The sequence below is a fragment of the Solanum dulcamara genome, chromosome 1 (genome assembly GCF_947179165.1).
Source record: "Solanum dulcamara chromosome 1, daSolDulc1.2, whole genome shotgun sequence".
In the NCBI taxonomy this organism is placed as follows: Eukaryota; Viridiplantae; Streptophyta; class Magnoliopsida; order Solanales; family Solanaceae; genus Solanum; species Solanum dulcamara.
This window is the reverse complement of record NC_077237.1, coordinates 9,262,227-9,282,195: the sequence shown is the minus strand read 5'-3', so window position 1 is coordinate 9,282,195 and position 19,969 is coordinate 9,262,227. Positions and strand designations below refer to the sequence as shown.

General features: G+C 34.6%; 1 protein-coding gene across 3 annotated transcripts; it reads left to right on the top strand.

Annotated features, from left to right (window-relative positions):
* The first annotated feature begins 182 nt into the window (after positions 1-182).
* LOC129901224 (uncharacterized) lies at positions 183-11,044 on the top strand. 3 transcript variants are annotated; one of them, XM_055976360.1, is made up of 6 exons: positions 230-385; positions 5,457-5,752; positions 9,343-9,734; positions 9,837-10,053; positions 10,347-10,646; positions 10,801-11,044. In XM_055976360.1, the coding sequence occupies exons 1-6, from the start codon at positions 354-356 to the stop codon at positions 10,806-10,808; spliced, it is 1,245 nt and encodes a 414-aa protein (XP_055832335.1). In that variant the 5' UTR covers positions 230-353; the 3' UTR covers positions 10,809-11,044. The 3 variants fall into 3 exon arrangements, with proteins under 3 accessions (XP_055832342.1, XP_055832335.1, XP_055832326.1); XM_055976367.1 differs by having other exon boundaries at positions 183-271; positions 10,347-11,044; XM_055976351.1 differs by having other exon boundaries at positions 10,347-11,044.
* The last annotated feature ends 8,925 nt before the right edge of the window (positions 11,045-19,969 follow it).

Genomic DNA, 19,969 nt, shown 5'->3' with positions numbered 1-19,969 from the left:
AGGAAGAACGTGAGGACTTCAAGAGACTGGGTTGATGACAAATGGATTGAAGTTGCGGGAAAGAAAGACATAAAGTCGTTCATAAGCTCGAGTTCAACTTATGTATCCAGGTGCAGTATCAAAGAGCCGGGGAACTGCGAAAATCAGATGGCTCCCAAGCTTCTGGCACCTGAAGACAACAAAATGGCATCAACTTCTAAACACTCAGCGGAGAAGCAAGACACTGATGTGCTTAAACTGAAAAAGCGATGGTGTATTGATTTTCTTGCAGGTAACAAGAACTGATTTCAGACAAATCTGCAAGTGATAATGCTGGTATATAGCAGTTGTCAGTTCTTTTCGATTGCGGTGAAATGCTTTTGGCACTGTGGGTAAATTTTGACCTGTAAGTAACTCTCGATTGTGCTTGATTTGCGTTTGTAAATTTATAGGTCTTGGACAACAAAACTTGGAAAAGACATCTTATAGAACTTAGGGATTTAGGCAAGTACTCTTCTATCGAAAACTATTTCTCTACACCACAAGATAGTGGTAAGGTCTGCGTATACACTACCCTCCTCGGACTCCAGTTATGGGATTATACTGGGTATGTTTTTTTTTTTTGTTTGTTTGTTTTTTATGTTTTGCAAATTGGCGTGTAGAAGTTGGCATGCTCTTGTATTGTACACTCTCTCATCGAGTATGTATAGAATTTTTAGCTTTATGAAGATTCCTCTGGCTATATGCTTGCTATGTTATTCTGACTCTCACAATATGTCGCCCCACCCGTTTTTCAGTCTCCTTTTTCTTGAAAAGCCTATTACCACTTTTTAAATTTAAGAAGTGAGCAAAATGTTATTACAATTTAACGACTCGTTTTTCTTGAAAAACTTACTCTTTTTTCTTTTGAAAAATGTAGATACATTTTTAATCAAGGCATAATACATAAATAGGACCTTAAACTTGGCTTGAAATTTTAAGTTGGACCTCCAACTTTCATAGTGCAGAAGTAGGCACTTTAACTATCCACTCTTAATAAAAAAACACGTGAATCCAACCTGGCCTAATGCGTGATCGGGACGCAATTTAGGCGCGTCCGGAGTAAAATTCGAAGCCAACAACGGTAAAAGAAAAGCGGAAATGACACTTATTCCCTTAAGGAATCCCTTTATATATATATCCTTTATTTATTCAAATCAAAATCCCATTTTTTTCCTCTTCTTTCTAATTCTATACTCAAGCTTTTTTTCACCATTTCTGATCTTTTTTAATGGAAATGACTTCGAATTTTTTTTGTCATTGTGGAAAAAGAGCTATAATGAAGATGACCCATATGACCAAAGTTGTAAAAAGGAACGAATTTATAGTCATGGTCTCAAAAATATTCTGCAATTAATCTATCAATAATGAACTTTCAAAAGGAAAAATTAATCATACTTGGACTAAATTGATGAAGAGGAAAAGGCAAACATCCAAGAATATCAACTGAAAGCACAAATCTTGAATAAATTTTCCTTTGATTTGCGAATAAATTATAGCTAGGGTTTGTGATTTTGAGAAAATAGTGAGTGAAAAGTTGAATTAGTTGGCTATTTTATTTTTAAATTTTAAAATCTACGTGTAAATTAGTTGGTTGCCATTGAATGGCTAATAAATCCACGTCACAGCGTTTGCCTTACACGCATTTAGGTTGTAGGTGTCGAGTGTTTTTTTTGTTTAAGCGTGGGATAGTTAAAGTGTCTATTTGTGCACTATGAAAGTTCAAGGTCCAACTTAAAATTTGAAGCCAAGTTTAAGGTCCTATTTATGTATTATGCCTTTAATCAATTGTTATAAACAAGGCATAATACATAATCGGACACGCAAACTTGGTCTTAACTAGCAACTAAGCACTCCAACTTTGAGAGTGCACATCTAGGCACCTTAACTTGGTCTCAATTGGCAACAAAACACTCCAACTCGTCCCCATTGTATCTCATAGACGCTTGTCGTTGACGTGAAAAATAAATTTTGGAGGTGTCTAGATGATTATTTTGTAAGTTGGATTGTTCAACTACCATTATGGAGACAAGTTGCGGTGTCTACATGTGCATGTTCAAAGGTATAGTGCTTACTTGCCAGCTTAGGTCAAGTTTGAGTGTATGTTTATGTATTATGCCTATAAACAAACACCAAACTATATATTTTACTCTTTCCATATTGGCAAAAAGCTTTTACATTTTTTCCACTATCTCGATTGTTTTGTTTGTAGATTTAGTTGGTTATTCTTAAGGATGCAATTTTATTTGTATCTTTTGACTGGGTGGCTTGTAATTCAAATTACAGAAAACATGTTGGGAATGCTTAAAAGTACTTCGCTCATCTATTCCTTTCTCTACTTGGAAGTTTCATTTTATTATTTATTGTTTGTAAATAGTAGATAGAAGAAATCAAAAGTTTTATCTTTTTAAAACTCTTGGTTGAAATGTCTAATATTCGGATACTATGATCACTCTTTATTGTCCTGTCTATGTCATGGTTTTTCACTTCCCAGAAGAAATACTTGCTGATATACTCAGGAAATTAACTATGCGGTCTCTTCTTCTTTTCAAATGTGTTACAAAATTTTGGAAAACATTGATCTTCAAGCCTTACTTTAAGATATATAGCATCTCAAATATGCTGAGAATGACCAAAATTCCCAAAAAATTCTTATTTTCCAGAAGCGTCACAAGGATTGTATATTTTCAATCAATTCTTGTTCTTTATCATTGGTTTAACTGGTTGAGGATGTACAGAAACTTGATTGTCCTTCAAACTCTAAACCAGGGTATTTGGTATCAATTGTTTTTGCAGTGGCTTGACTATTATCACGGTTTGTGATAATTATGTGGATTTCGAGACACCCAACCTGTTGCTATGGAATCTTTCCACAAGAGAATCAATAGTACTTCCACATACACGTTTTCGCCTAAAGAAATTTTGGGATTGATTTATGACTCAACTAGTGGCAACTATAAGATCCTTATTATTCACGATGTCAGATATAGTAGTGAATTGGATGATTACCAACTAACTAATGAAATTCTCGCGCTGAAAAGTGGTCTCGGGAGAGAAACTGATACACATCCTTGTGGCATTAAGAATGTGTTGTCTGGTATACATTCTTTGGCATTTGTACACAAGGCATTTCATTGGATTGGAAAAACAAAAACAAATTATTGTGTGGTTTCATTTGGTATTTCAAATGAAGTGTACAGAGAAATATTGTTGGTTTATTTTCCTTCAAGTTACCACCACTTGATTCTTATTAGTTTTATCTTTTGACCTCCGATTTTTTGCTTTCAATTACTAAAGCTGTCAGATTGCTTATTTCATGCTCTCAGAGAGAAACACCATGAGATTTTTATTTACCTATTATTCTTTGTCTAGTCTTATATACTGATTGCTACGAGTAATGGACTTTTTATTCTTCAGTTGTAGTTCTGTGGAACGGCCTTATAGCTGGATTTGATAATTAAGACACTGAATTAATTGATTCAATATTTGCTGATTAGAGCTGTTTACAATTGCAATATCATAAAGGACTGGTCTTTTGGGCCGTGAGGTGGCCTTAAGTGCAATCCCACAAGCGGAGTATACGCACCCCCCCCCCCCTTTGTGGGATAGAGGGCCTGTTTCGATAGACCCTCGGCTCAAAATTGCATTGCATCGCATGTTTAAAATGTCATACAGCTTACAAGAAACTGCTATTTATCAGCAGCAGAAACACACTAGTATGATCAGATAGGTCTTGCTTACATAAATACCTTAATCTGGCTTTATTCTCATACTGATTGAGCTGCACAATTTCCTCTTTCCTTAAAAAAATAAATGGGTGTTGATAGATCAAAGACTCACAAATCTTGTTGCCACCTAATTGATGAATTTTGTCCCCATTTTGTGGCTTCAGTACACTTTTTGTTACCTTGTTACTAAAAGGTGGACCATACAACAATGTCGCCCATTTTCATTTCGTGAAAGTCCTCAGCAGAGGAAAAGTGCATTCTTCTTCCATTCGGCCTGGCCGATCTGGAGGAGATTATTAGTCTGAATGAAATATTATTATTATACTCATTAACGCAGAAAATATGATTATATTGTGAACAAATTGAAATTGAAGTTTTCTATTACAGATAGTGGATTTGTTGTTACCTTTTTATTGAATTTTTTTCATGGCCCTATAGATAATTTGATAAGCCAATGATTTTTTTTCGTGTTTCAAATACAGTTAACCAACATGTTAACTAATTACGATAAATTGGATCGAACATTACATTTTTTTTCTACACTACCTCGACCTAACATGAGCGTGAAACAAGTTCAAGATCGGATTTTTTAGTTTAATTTTGGAAAAAAAATTCTGTGACTAATACTGTTGTATCACTAATTTTTTTAGTGTAAAGTCAAAAACTCAAAAGCTTCAGTTTTGTGCTTCTCCCTCTTGTTGCTCCCACATGTCACAAAGAAGTTCAAACAAAAACCCAAAGCTCAAACTTTTACTTGTGTTGGCACTTGGCAACAATGGCATTTGGCTTTTTCTCCCCCCTCCCCCCTCCCCCTCTCTTTCTTCTTTTCTTGTTCTTTTACTCTTTACTCTATCCTTTTCCCTAACTGTCACTGCTTGTAGAACAAAAAAAACAACTTAGCATTCTCTGGCTTTTTTCTCAAAGCTCAGTTTCCCCATAAAGCAACAAACTTCTGCTATTTTTGAGGTCAGTCAGTACTAGTTACGTGCTTAGCTTGTTTTTCTTGAATTCCATTTTCTTTTTTTGCTGCTTGTTTTCTTTTCCAACCCTAAGCTATTTGATGAAAGTTTAATCGCTTGATGTCTGCTCAATGCTGGTTCAATGTTCTGTGTTTTTGATCCTGTACATGGTTAATCTTTGGAAATCAGCAAACCCATTTTGTTTTTAACGGGGGTTTGTTCTTCATTGTTGTTTTTCATTGTGAATATGGTCCTTGGTTGGTAATTCTTGGAAAAAAAAATTCTTTGTAGTTGAGTTTTATTGAGAGTTTTCTGGAATTAAGGTTAGTTTATCTTTGGATTATGCGAAATTCTGTCTGTGTTTCATTCGGGCTTGTGGTTTGATGCTGTTTTTTCATTGTTTATATGGTCATCAGGAGCAAAATCGTTAGAAAAATCTCTTCTTTGTATCTGATGTTCTTAGTTATAATCATTTCTGTTTGTTCAACCAAGTCGTACATTGTAACAGAACTTAGGAGGATTATGTTTGCTCGTGACTCTTCCTGTCCGTTCAAATTAGTAGTCATACTATTGCCGCTGTTGTTTCTTGTCCTTCGATTTTTTTACTATCTGTTGTTTCTTGTACTTATGCTGCTTCTTGTTATTTTACCAAAATGATTGTTACCTAGAATGTTTGTTTAGGTTTCTGGATGAGGGTGTTTAATAACTGGGCTGTTTTCCGTTAATCCATACTGTTTCTCTGTGGCATCAGGATGGACCCAGATAATCATGTATTTATATCGTGGGAAGAGCACGTTGTTTCTCAGGGGAAGGGCCGTTGTGTTGTGCACTACTACTTGAAGGATACCTCAGGGGAGTCAATCCTTGCTGTGGTGGGTACTGAAAGAAGTACAAGGCACATACTATATGTTGTCTCAGAGGACTATTTGGGTGCTTTTGGGCATACGAGTACCGTAAATTCTGACACAAAGTGGCGTGCAAGAAAAGAGGTAGTGGAATGGCTGACGTTTTTGATTTCAAAGCTTCACCAATCACCACCTATTCCAGGTATGTATAATCATGTAGCAGTCTAAGATTTCAGTTACATGAGATTTGCAGTATTTATTGGCACATACGTACATCAAATGCTCTCATTTCTAGTATTTAGCATTTCCTGAAGAAGTTGATCATAGATTATTGGCTGCTTGTAACACCTGATCAATCTAGAGACAACAAATGTCTTATGATCATGTCTAAAAGCAACAATGTTCCAAGTTCTGGGAATGTCCTAGCTTTGTCGATTTGATGGTATAATACCAGTCTCACATTTTGTGAACTATTCATTGGCTACAGATCATGTCTTATGCTTTGACATGAAAGAAACTAATTATGTCGCCATTATTGGTTCCGTAAAGAAGCCTCCCTCCCGTGGGTTTTTTGGGGAGGGAGCAGTGGGAGAAGGTGAAAAGGTATTTCCAGTTCCATTTTTATTTTGGGATTTTTATTCCCGACTTCAGTTTTCCAGGCACAAGCTGAATTTTCAATTTAGTTGTGCATCTGGATTTAACATAGAGTGGTGTGCTGGTGGTAGTTCTTTGTATCCCAGAGATGGATAATCCTTGTTTGAAGAATAAATGAGAACTTAATCTCCTAAGTAATTACTTCACTATGCTTTGTTTTTGCAAGGAAAGTATACTTTGTGCTCCTTGTTCTAACCACAGTCGCCTGTGTGTTGTTGTACTTTGGGCACAAGTTTGTGGTTTAGTATAATGTTTTGAGAATGAGGCCTTTTTCTTTGGCTCATTCAAACATTATGAGTCCTAAAGCCTGAATTACTATGTGATTTGGACTTCAACTGTTCGGTTTAATTGTTGAAGCACATAACTTAATATAGAATAATTGTTATGACCAATCTCATGATGTCGTAACATTAGCTACCAGTATATATTAAAGTTGCACCATAGGAATTTACACTAAATCCCAACCAAACTTAGGCTACTGCTTCACAAGGCCCTATCATATCAACTAGTGATTCAGCCTCCTCAACATAGCTTTCTTTATACCAAAAATGAAACAAAAAAAGACAACTTATCTTGATTTTCTGCACATCGTATTTGTCTTCAAAAGCTCTATAGTTCCTCTCCTTCCAATTAGTCCACCATATATAAGTAGGGACAAGTTTCCACCAATTTTTCTAACTTACTACTTCCCCATCATTCTGATTCCAACATTTCAGTAAATCAACACTTGTTGGCATTGACCTTCTGATTCCTAACATGTTCAAGAATAGTTGCCATAATTTCCCAGTAACTGAATAATGAATGAATAATTGACTGTTATTTTCCCTAGCGGCTCTGCACAAAACGCATCTAGAATACAGTTGAAATCCCCTTCTTTGAAGTTTATCCTGTGTGAGGCAGTGTTATCAAAAGCAAAATACACAAAAAAACTCTAAGCTCGGTTGGGGCTTTAAGTGCAAAGTGCAAATAAAGTGTGGGCTTTAATGAAAAAAGGTGCAAAGGAAGAAAACAATACAATTATATATGTTTAGTCCAAGACTAATAATTTATAAGCATCAGTGACAATTATATGAACAAAGAAATTAAAAATAATTACGATAAAGTGAAATATCAATTGTTTAGTGTCATTTCTTCAGAGAGGTTCATTAGTAAGGAAAAGTATGTCTTAGAACCTTGATGACGACACTAAAGCGCACATTAAGCGAGGCGAAGCGCGCAACACCATTTGAGCCTCGCTTCAAGGCTTAAGTGTGCTTTAAGCGTGCCTTTGATAACACTGGTGTGAGGCAAGCATTTCTTCCTTCGAGCCAAGAAAAGCACACCACCTTAAATGGAGCCTCACAGAGTATTTTTTGTAATGTCATTAATTTTGTTTTGAACTATTACTAAGTTGGTATATCAGCACACCTTTATTGAACTTAATTACTGATTTAAACTGGATCTATATTTACTTAATAATGTTGATAAAATTTTATTTATTTAATGTATGACACGATTAAAGATTTGAATTCAATCAAAGATGAATTTCTTAGCTCACTCACACGATTTATGAAGTGGATTCAGCAGATGATTTACTATCTTTGATTTGAATTATATATAAAATAAGAAAATAATATTTAGAAGCGTAATATATTTATATAATTATTTCAAGTAATAGTGAGTGCGCTTAAACTCCATATTTATTTATTTAAAATTTGTTGTTGAGAGGCTCCTCTTCACCAGGCAATAGACAAATAGTCATACAGATTATGGGTTTCCTCAGTATCATCAAGTAACAAAAAAAGTCATATCTTTTTCCTGGTACAGTCAATTTTAGCTCTTTGACAGAAAAGGGAAAGGGGGTTTACAGTTCTCGGCCTTTTGTTTAATCATTTCTTGCTCTAATTGATAGGAAGGATAATTGCTGAAGAATGTATGGTGTTGATGCTATTCTCCTTTCTTTTTCTTGATAGCATTTATTAGTCTTTTGTATGGGGTTCACATAAAAGCTGATGGCATCCTTGCTCTAACATGCAAGGGCACAGTCTCACCTCTTTTCAACTTCCATCCTGAGCTACAAAGGGGTTAAACGCAAGGAAATAATCTTGGAGGTGCAATGCTTCCTTGGAGAAAGAGAAGGCTAATTTGCACTTAAGTTGGGTGGTGGGGGCAAGGGAGCCGAGGGTCTCTCGGAAACAGTCTCTCTATCTCTACGAGGTAGAGTTAAGGGCGGTATGGGACTACACTGGGTAAGTTGTTGTTTTTGTTGCAATGGGGGTGTTAGATATAGCATTCAACGAATAATGAAGTCATCCTTCTAATAGAGGTAATAATAATGAGGTCACAAAATGTCTGATTGTGATCTTGCTGTTCTCTGGCTGTGATCTGTTGCATTTCGAAATAGGGTCTAATCTTTTATAGACCTAGTTGATCCGTACGAGTCTTCCCTTTGCTTCTTACTCCTTTCTCTTTTATTTTTATTTTATGTCTCGATGTTGCAAAGATCTATTGTGTTGAATGTGCAGTATGCAGTTTGCATCTATATGTGATCCTTAATATCATGCATGTTTTGTACTCTTATTAATGTTGATGCATTTTTCAACTTCCTGTGTATGTTTTGCTTTTAATTGACATTGGTGTATATGTTCTGTGTTGTGCTTTGATGTTCATGTAGATCCCAATTAATTAATTGCCGAATTTAGAGTAGATTTTCTTTACAGAAATTTAGGCCAGGCGGCTGAACTTTTGGAATTAAGTCCAATAATTATATCTCGGGATCATTTATACTAGTCTTTGATTTGATGTACTTGGTAAATGTTGTCATAATACTGTTGTCATATTTCAGCAGTGAATTCTTTGTTCTTCTTGATGGTTATTCTATGCACATGAAGGATTTAAAGCTTATGTGCTCATAAAGATTGAGATTACACCTGACATGATCTATCCCATAACCGCCTATGGAATCGTAGGCCCTGTACGTCCTTATTTTTAGCTGAATCCCCAGTAAATTATTGTATAAGCTGCAAAGTTGCTTATGTTTTTTGAGTTGTTGATGTTGTATACAATTGGATCTCTGTAGAAAGAATGCTATTAAATTATATTTATCTCAACTTTCATCTACTTTACATTATAGTAAATCTTACTTCCCTTATCTTGTAGATACTCCTAGAAGTGAAAAGAGAAGAAGTGCTTTAATGGCTGGGCACATATCTGATGAGGTCTCAAAACATATAACCCGACAAGATCCTTCAATGCAAGGACCTAGTGGGAGTATAAGTGTCGATGAGAGTAGCCATTCTGGTATCAGAAATTCAATTCCTGGTAACCAGATATCAAAATCCAAACCACTAACTTACCCGAAGGTTGGCATTCAACTTGTTGAGCCTCAAAATAAGCTGTCTTTTGAAGTTGATAACAACTTAGAGGTTCTTTGCCACGATAGTGGCATGAAAGGCTGCTGGTTCAGGTGTAAGGTCTTACGGGTATCACAAAAACATCTGAAAGTTCAATATGATGGCATCCAGGATTGTGATGGTCCTGAAAAGCTTGAGGTACCTTAACCATTGCGACTGTAATTTATGATCTACTTACGTATATTGACTTGTCCGTTCTCCCTTCACCCTGTTTCCTCATCACCTTTCCTTGTTTTATAGGAATGGATTCCTTCCAACATAGTTGCAGGCTCTGATAAATTGGGCATGAGATGCACAGGACGCCTAACAGTTCGGCCCCGGCCTCTGGAGGACTCTTCTGACTATTCTTTTGAAGTAGGATCTGCTGTTGATGTTTGGTGGTCTGACGGGTGGTGGGAAGGTGTTGTTACTGGATTTGATGTCTGTAGAAGCGGTCATCTTCCGGTTTACTTCCCTGGTAAGAAATAAAAGGAGAATTCTTGCTTATCGGTTGATGCATAGAAACTGTGTAAGGATAACTCAAAAGCCAATGGATAAAATTGGAGTCTCTAATTATTTTCAATTCTTACTTGAAATCATATGTCTAAGCTCAGCATTGTCATAAATTGGCTTTCTAACTCAGCTGTGGAAAAAAATTTAAATTGTAGGCCTAGCTTCTGGCTAATTTGTTGTCTGGAAGTTTAAATGATCGATGTTGGTCATGGACTGATGCCCCAAGGTGTTTTTTTGCCTTTTTTTTAATTTCAATAGTAGGTGAGAACATATTATTGGAGATCCAAAGGAAGAACGTGAGGACTTCAAGAGATTGGGTTGATGACAAATGGGTTGAAGTTGAGGGAAAGAAAGACATAAAGTTGTTCATTAGCTTGAGTTTAACTTATGTATCCAGGTGCAGTATCAAAGATCCGGGGAACTGCGAAAATCAGATGGCTCCCAAGCTTGTGGCACCTGAAGACAACAAAATGGCGTCAACTTCTAAACACTCAGCGGAGAAGCAAGACACTGATGTGCTTAAACTGAAAAAGCGATGGTGTTTTGATTTTCTTGCAGGTAACAAGAACTGATTTCAGACAATTCTACAAGTGATAATGTTGGTGTGTAGCAGTCGTCAGTTCTTTTTGATAATGGTGAAATGCTTTTGGCACAGTGGGTAAATTGACTTGTAACTCTCAGTGCTGCTCGATTTGCCTTTGTAAATGTACAGGTCTTTGACAACAAAACTTGGTAAAGTCATCTTATATAACTTGGGGATTATAGGCAAGTACTCTTCTATCGGAAACAATTTCCACAAGATAGGGATAAGGTCTGTATACACTACCCTCCTCGGACCCCATTTATGGGATTATACTGAGTATGTTGTTGTGTTTTGCTAATTGGCCTAGAAGTTGGCATCCTCTTGTATTGTACACTCTCTCATCAGATATGTATAAAAATTGTAGCTTTATGAAGTTTCCTCTCAGTATATGTTTGCTATGTTACTCTTGGCTCTCTAAATCTGTCGCACTACCCGTTTTTCAGTCTCCTTTTTCTTGAAAAAACTATTACCGCTTTTTAAATTTTAGAAGATGAGAAAAATATTCTTACAATTTAATCGACTCGTTTTTACATACTCATTTTTCTTTTGAAATGCAGATAAGTATTTTACATTTTTAATCGATTGTTATAAACAAGACAAAATATATAAAAGGACACTTAAGCTTGGTCTTAACTAGGAGTGTTCATGGTTTGATTTGGATCTGTTATTGGTTAAAATCAAAATCAAATCAATTTAATTGATTTTCAAATTTCTAACCAAACCAAGCCATACCAAAAAAAAAAATTGTCGGTTTGGTTCGGTTTGGTTCAATTTTTTTGGTTTTTTTGGGTTTGAAAATAATAAATTTGTTGAAGTCATCCGCATCCCGATAGACACAAACACCTAGTACATGATCCACAAGAAATCTACTGTGGATTCAATTAAGCAATACTAGAGTTATTATACGAAAAAGGTGATTTAGTTAAACAATACTAAATTTATTATATGCCAAAGATCAAAAGATCAAATCTCTATAGCAAAAAAATAACTCCAAGCTCAACAATTAAGGAGCCACCTAGGGGAGGGGTACAAGAAACTTATATACCAAAATTTAAGTGTGGGGCTTGAGAAAATGGTAAAGTTAAAGACTTAAGTTAATTAAAATTTAATAAAATATAAATTATGAATAATATAAATAATTATGAAAATTATATATATAATTTCTTGGTTCGGTTTGGTTATTTTGTGGTTTATTTTTTGTAAAACCAAAATCAAACCAAATAATATTGGTTTTCAAAATTTAAAACCAAACCAAACCAAATATCGATTTTTTTTAATCGGTTTGGTTTGATTTTTTAACCATAACCATGAACAACCCTATTCTTAACTAGCAATATTTAAGTACTCTAACTTTGAGAGTGCACGTCTAGACACTTTCACTTGGTCTCAACTGGCAACAAAATACTATGCATGGATTGAGAATCATTGCATAATGACTAAAATTACAGTAGAAATCAGTATTCTCGAAAGAATCCGGAAAATTAAAGTGATACTATTTACGATATTTTCTAAATATTCCTAGTATTTAATACCATGGTCTTTGTTGTTTTCTTCCATTTATAATTATAATATAGAAGTACAGAGTAAAAATATATAGATGAGATAGAACTATAAGAAAATACATGATTCTTGGTATTTACATACAAAACAATGATCCACTTTCTTTAGAAAGAAATTTAAGTGCATTTAAAATACTATATGAGATTAGCTAGAAGGGTCTGATTAATTTAGTACGCCTTTCTATTCTTCCATCTAGAATTTCATGTTCTTATCAATACTTGTATCATATGTTTTTCAGCTGAAATTGTTTTTGATTTCTAAATAAACTCAGCCATAATTATAACTCGAGAATCCTTGGACAACTTAAGGTGACATTAACAACAACAACATAACAACATACTCAGTGTAGTTAGGTTTGGAGAACGTAAAGTGTATGCAGATCTGACATTTACCTCAGAGGTAGAACGGTTATTTCCGATAGACCACTAGCTCAAGATAAAAAAAACAATCTAGAAAAAAAAGTAATGGAAATAAAAGAAACAACATATAGTAATAAAACAATAGATATTAGCAGATTAATACTACAACAAAATTATATTATGATCAAACTACACGAAATAATATATAATAACAATAGAAATAGTAGAACAAAAAACTGTTGGTAACATTTAGTTTGCTGCTGTCTGTGTTTTATTTGGGGTTGTGGTTTGATGCTGTTTTTTCATTGTTTACATGATCATTAGGAGCTAATTGTTGGAAAAATTTGTTCTTTGTATCTGATGGTCATACTTAAAATCATTTTCTGTTTGTTCGATCGGGTCCTAAATTGTAACAGAACTTAGGAGGATTATGTTTGCTCGTGATTCTTTAGCCTAAAATGATTGTTTATATTTCTGCATGAGGGTGTTTAAGAACTGGGCTGTTTTTCGATTAATCCAAACTGTTTCTCTTTGGCATTAGGATGGATACAGATAGTCGTGTATTTAGTTCGTGGGAAGAGCACGTTATTTCTGTTATCTCCTCTATTAAGGTTAGTAAACCAGAAATACTAAATATGAAAAGTAAAAACAGTATCCGAGTCCACAGAATTCACTGTGTCCTTAAGGAATTTAATCTCCTCACTGTACCCAAGATTATGGATTATTTCCTCCCAGGATAAAATGGATAGAACATTAAAGAAGTAGCGGTACCTCAAACTCGATAATATCAGCGAACTCAGAAAACAGCAACGTAATCACACAAAGACAAACTTTGTTTATAAGAAAATATGTGCAAAAGAGAAGAAATTTTTCAATGTCTAAAACTGAGAGGAGGCCTCTCTATTTATAGTCAACAATGGGTTAGCATATGCCTGTTCAGAACAGTTTCATCTGTTCAGAATAGGCACAGTCTCTTTTAGGAAGGAAGTGTCTTTTCGGAAGGAACAGGTCCTTTCGAAACATTTTCGCGAAATTTAAAATAAATTTGTTTTTAGTTATTTCGATTATTTTAGTTAATTTCGTGAATTTAATTAATTCAAATTAATCCGTGAATTAATTAATTAATAATCAGTAATTACAAATTAATACTTAACTAACATTCAGAAAAAGAAAATCAAATAATGAGATTAATAAATAAATTTTATTTTAAAAAATATCAATCAATCACATCATTTGCCGAAGCCGTAGCCGTAGTCATAGCCGAAGCCGAGTCGAGCGAGCGACGATGACGACGGCGTGAGGGGGCACCATATACTTAACCCTTTATGAGTTAAAGGAAGTATTTCATAATATAAGGATAAGACTTTTCCTTTCTTCTACCAATGAGGGAGAAATGACTTTTCATTTTTCCTTCATTTGGTTCTCCCACATTTCCCAATTCTTCTTTTCCATTCTTTCCCATTCACACTCCACTTAAACTCAACAATCCCCCACATGAATGAAAAATGGTTATTGTTTAAAACATATGCATGAAAAACTGTGTGATTCGTAAGTAAGAATTAATTGCATCTGGATAAGTAGGTTTCCCTTTGAACTTTCTATAATGAACATATATCGGATATACTCGATCAATCGGTAGATTTGATATCTTTGAACCGTTGAGCTTTGGTGTATACCTAGACAACATAAATCACACAATTAACCCTTTAACTGTTTCTGGTTCTCATTATTTTGTTCGTTTCAGCCATGAACACTTCCTGGTTCATAAGTGCGTAGAGAACTGGCCTAACCGGATTTTCTTTGAAGCGCCTTACACTTCACACTTACATAGGTGATATCTAAATGTGTTATCCCGTAGAAACACCATTTAATATGCCCTATATCAAACTTAGATATCATTAAAAGGTCCTAATACCTTATTCTTGTTAGTGAACATTGTCGCATCATGAGAATGGATCATAAAAATTATTTTGATAATGTTGAACCGTCATCAATGACTTTGTTTGATCTCCTTGAACCTATATCTTAGGATCTCCAGCCTTCTAGGTAGAGTTACCACCACGATGATTTGTCCTCGGCTATAGTCCCATTCCCTTTGATGATCGCTCAACTCCCTCTCTAGTTAGGCCTTTTGTAAGTGGATCCAACACATTATCCTTTGACTTTACATAGTCAATTGTGATAATTCCACTAGAGAGTAGTTGCCTAATGGTGCTATGTCTTCTCCATATGTGACGAGACTTACCGTTATACATAACACTCCCAACTCTTCCTATTGAAGCTTGACTATCACAATGTATGCATATAGGAGCCATTGGTTTGGGCCAAAATGAAATATCTTCTAAGAAATTCCGGAACCATTCTGCTTCTTCACCGGCCTTGTCTAATGCTATAAACTCAAACTCCATTGTAGAGCAAGTTATACATGTTTGTTTGGATGATTTTCAAGATATCGCTCCTCCACCAATGATGAAAACGTATCCACTTGTGGACTTAGTTTCAGTTGACCCAATAATTCAATTTTCATCACTATATTCTTCAACAACTGCTGGATACTTATTGTAATGCAAAGCAAAGTTTTGAGTGTGTTCTAAATATCCCAAAACTTATTTTATTGCCATCCAATGATTTTGGTTGGAATTACTTGTGTATCAACTCAATTTACTTATAACACAAGCTATGCCTGACCGGTACAGTTCATGATGTACATCAAACTTTCCAACACTCTTGCATAATCCAATTGAGCTTGACTTTCACCTTTATTCTTAGCAAAATCAAGGTTCACATCAATTGGTGTTTTTGCACTTTTGAAGTTTAAGTACTTGTATTTTTCAAGTACCTTTTGGATATAATGAGTTTGAGACAATTCTAGTCCTTGAGGAGTTTTGTGAATTTTAATTCTCAATATCAAATCGGTAACTCCTAGATCTTTCATACTAAATTTACTAGAAAGCATACGCTTAGTAGCATTTATGTTTGCAATGTCGTTACTCATTATTAGCGTATCATCCACATATAAACAAACAATGACAACTTTGTTTGAAGTGTCTTTAATGTAAACACATTTATCACACTCATTAATCTTAAATTCATTTGTCAACATGATTTGGTCAAACTTCACATTCCATTGTTTGGGTGCTTGTTTTAGTCCATAAAGTGACTTAACAAGTACCAGGAACCACAAAGCCCTCGGGTTGTTCTATGTAAATTTCTTCCTCCAATTCTCCGTTTAAGAAAGTTGTTTTTACATCCATTTGATGGATTTCAAAGCCATATACTGCAGCTAGTGCAATTAACATCCGAATAGATGTAATCCTAGTTACAGGTGAGTATGTATCAAAATAATTAAGGCCTTATTTATATCTAAATCTTTTGACGACAAGTCTTGCCTTATATTTGTCAATAGTTCTACCAACTTTCATTTTTCCTGTGAAAATCCATTTTGAACCCAAAGGTTTGTTTCCTGGAGGAAGATAAACCAATTCCCAAGTACGGTTCCTCAAGATTGAATCAATCTCACTATTGACAGTCTCTTTTCAAAAAGATGAGTCCACAGTAGACATAGCTTCTTTGAATGTTTGAGGCACATGTTCAAGAAGAAATGTTATAAAATCAGATCCAAATGAAGTAGATGTCCTTTGTCATTTACTGCACCTTGGATTCTCTTTATTAGGTACATTCTCATTTGGTTCTTCTCGACGTCGTTTAGACCCTTCACTAGATACTTCAAATCTAGTTTTATATGGATAGATATGTTCAAAAAATTCAACATTACCTGATTCTATTAACGTATTGTCATGAATATCTAGATGTCCGGACTTATTAACCAAAATCGACATGCTTTACTATTTGTAGCATATCCAATGGAAACACAGTCCACAGTCTTAGGTCCTACTGTGACCCTCTTAGATTTAAGAACTTGGACTTTGGCTAGACACCTCCACACTTTGAAATATTTTAAGTTTGGTTTTCTTCCTTTCTATTTCTCATATGGAATAGACTGTGTTTTGCTGTGGAGAACTCTATTGAGTATTCGATTTGCTGTAAGGATGGCTTCCCCCCACAAGTTTTGTGGTAAACCTGAACTTATAAGTAAGGCATTCATCATTTCCTTTAAAGTTTGGTTTTCCTTTCTGCAATTTCATTTGATTGAGGTGAGTAAGGGGCATTAGTTTGATGGATGATTCCATTTTCCAAACATATTTCTGTAAAAGAAGATTCATACTCTCCACCTCTATCACTTCTTATCATTTTTATCTTTTTATGCAACATATTTTCAACTTCAGTTTTGTATTGTCTAAATGCTTCTATTGCTCCATCCTTACTATTCAACAAATAAACATAACAATATCTAGTGCAATCGTCAATAAAAGTTATAAAATACTTTTTCCCACTACGAGTTGGTGTTGATTTTATATCATAAATATCTGTGTGAATCAATTTTAAGGGACTGCAATTCCTTTCAATAGATTTATAAGGATGCTTAGCATACTTAGATTCAAACATACTTGACATTTTGATTTATTGCACTCAAAGTTAGGCAATACATTTAAATTGATTAGTTTTTACAAGGTTTTATAATTGACATGTCCTAAATGTGAATGCCATAAATTATTTGACTCAAGTAAGTAAGAAGAAACTTGAACTTTATTATTATCAACCACCATTACATTCAGTTTGAATAGGCCCTCAGTGAAGTAGCCTTTTCTTAAATACATTTCATTCCTACTAACAACTACTTTGTCTGAAACTAGAACGCACTTGAATCAATTTTTGATAACAAGACCAGCAGAAACCAAGTTCTTTCTCATTTTTGGAACATGACAAATTTTGATCAGCATCACCACCTTGCCGGATGTCATTTTCAAGAATACTCTACCATATCCTTCAATCTTAGCCGTTGCAGAATTTCTCATATATATAGTCTCATCAGGTGAAGTAGGGGAATAACTAGCGAAGGCTTCTCGGACCGCAGAAACATGTGATGTGGCTCCTGAATCAAGCCACCATTCTTTGGAATTTCCTACCAGGTTGTATTCGGTCAACATTGCACATAAGTTTCCAACATCCCCATTTGTATCAACCAAGTTGGCTTGACCTTTCTTCTTTTTCTTCTTGGGAGCACGATATTCCACAGCCTTATGTCCAATTTTTCCACAGCTGTGGCAGTCTCCTTTGAAATTATTTTTGTTGGGATAGTTCTTCGATCCAGAAGGTTTCTTTCTTTTTTTTGATTTATTTGGACCATCTACAACAATATTTTCTCCCATAATTGTTGAGTTTCCTCTAGACTTCTTCTCTGCAGCCTTGTTGTTTTCCTCGATCCCGAGACGAACAATCAAATCTTCAAGAGTCATCTCTTTTCACTTGTGCTTCAAATAATCTTATAAGTCTTTTCATGAAGGAGGTAGTTTCTCAATCAACGTTGCTACTTGAAATGTCCCATTTATGATCATACCTACAATGGATAATTTAAAATCAATAACACATTCAACAATTTTAACAATATAACTATTGAATTTGATCATACCTTCTGCCAGAAGATCATGAATAATGACTTGTAATTCTTGGACTTAAGACATGACAGTCTTGCTATCAACCATCTTATAGTCCAAAAATTTTGCAGCCACAAACTTCTTTAAGCTTGCATCTTCAGTTTTATATTTCTTCTCAAGAGCATACCAGAGTTCTTTAGAGGTTTTACAAACAATGAAGATATTATACAAGCCATCTTCCAATCCATTGAGTATGTAGTTCTTGTAAAGGAAATTAGAATGTGTCCATGCCTCAATCATAATAATTTTTTTGTTGTCAGGAGTTTCTTCCTCTACCATAGGAACATCTTCATTGATAAACTGTTATTGACTGAGTGTAATCAAATAGAAGAACATCTTCTGCTGCCAACATTTATAGTTAATACTAGTGAATTTTCTAGGTTTTTTCTGCAGTAGTCATTGTTGTAGAAACTGGTGCTCTACTAGTTGAAAGCATTGTGTTTGCTTCAAAACTTGCTATATTTGTATCTCCATTCTATTTGATAAAAAAAGTAGTGTTAAACAACAGAATAATCAAATAGGAATTTTTGTTCGACTCGATGAAGTTTTTATATTCTTCAAATCGAGAAAAAAAAAAACTTAATTAACTTGATAAAGATTTTATTTCTTCGAATCAAGTTAATCACTAGAGTAGAAAGTCTTTCGATTTTAGTCTCCAGCCCCCAAACAGAATATAAGATGAAACAGAAATATACAACTTATTTCTAGTTTAATAATGAAGTTGTTAAACTTGTTTCGAAGTTTGAGGTACCGCTACTTCTTTAATATTCTATCCGTTTTATCCTGAGAGGAATTAATCCATAACCTTGGGTACAGTGAGAGAATTAAATTCTTTAAGTTGTTATCTCCTGTATTAAGGTTAGCATACCAGAAACACTAAATATGAAAAGTAAAATAGTATCCGAGTCCAAAGAATTCACTATGTATCCTTAAAGAATCTAACCCCCTCATTGTACTTAAGGTTATGGATTATTTTCTCCCAAAATAAAATGGATAGAACATTAAAGAAGTAGTGGTACCTCAAACTTAGATAATATCAGCAAACTCAGAAAACAGCAACGTGATCACACAAAGACACAACTTTGTTTATAAGAAAATATATGCAAAAGAGAAGAAATTTTTCGATGTATAAAACAGAGAGGAGACCTCTCTATTTATAGCCAACAATGGGTTAGAATATGCCTGGTCAGAACAGTCTCATCTGTTCAGAATAGGTACAGTGTCTTTTGGAAAGGAAGTGTCTTTTCGGAAGGAACAGGTCCTTCCAAAATATTTCGGCAAAATTTCAAATAAATCTCAATTTTAGTTATTTCGGTTATTTTAGTTAATTCCACGAATTTAATTAATTAATTCATGAATTAATTAATTAATAATCAATAATTCCAAATTAATACTTAACTAATATTCAGAAAAAGGAAATCAAATAATGAGATTAATAAATAAATTTTATCTAAAAAATTATCAATCAATCACATCATTTGCCGAAGCCATAGCCGAGCGAGCGACAACGATAACGGCGCGATGGGGCACCCTCTACTTAACCCTTTATGAGTTAAAGGAAGTCTTTCCTAATATAAGGACATGACTTTTCCTTTCTTCTACCAATAAGGGAGAAATGACTTTTCATTTTCCCTTCATTTGGTTCCCCCACATTTTTCAATTCTTCTTTTCCATTTTTTGTCATTCAAACTCCACTTAAACCCAACAATTTCTCGGGGAAGAGCCGCCGTGTTGTGCACTACTACTTGAAAGATACCTCAGGGCAGTTAATCCTTGCTGTGGTGGGTGCTGAAAGAAGTTCATGGCACATGCTATATGTTGTGT

What these genes read in the sequence shown, in the direction of transcription:
- LOC129901224 (XM_055976351.1), top strand. Translation starts at nt 354, where the DNA reads ATGCTTTTGGCACTGTGGGTAAATTTTGACCT. An exon ending in CTGTGGGTAAATTTTGACCT is followed by an intron (nt 386 to 5,456) that starts GTAAGTAACTCT and finishes CTGTGGCATCAG; the next exon opens with GATGGACCCAGATAATCATG. An exon ending in ATGGTCCTGAAAAGCTTGAG is followed by an intron (nt 9,735 to 9,836) that starts GTACCTTAACCA and finishes CTTGTTTTATAG; the next exon opens with GAATGGATTCCTTCCAACAT.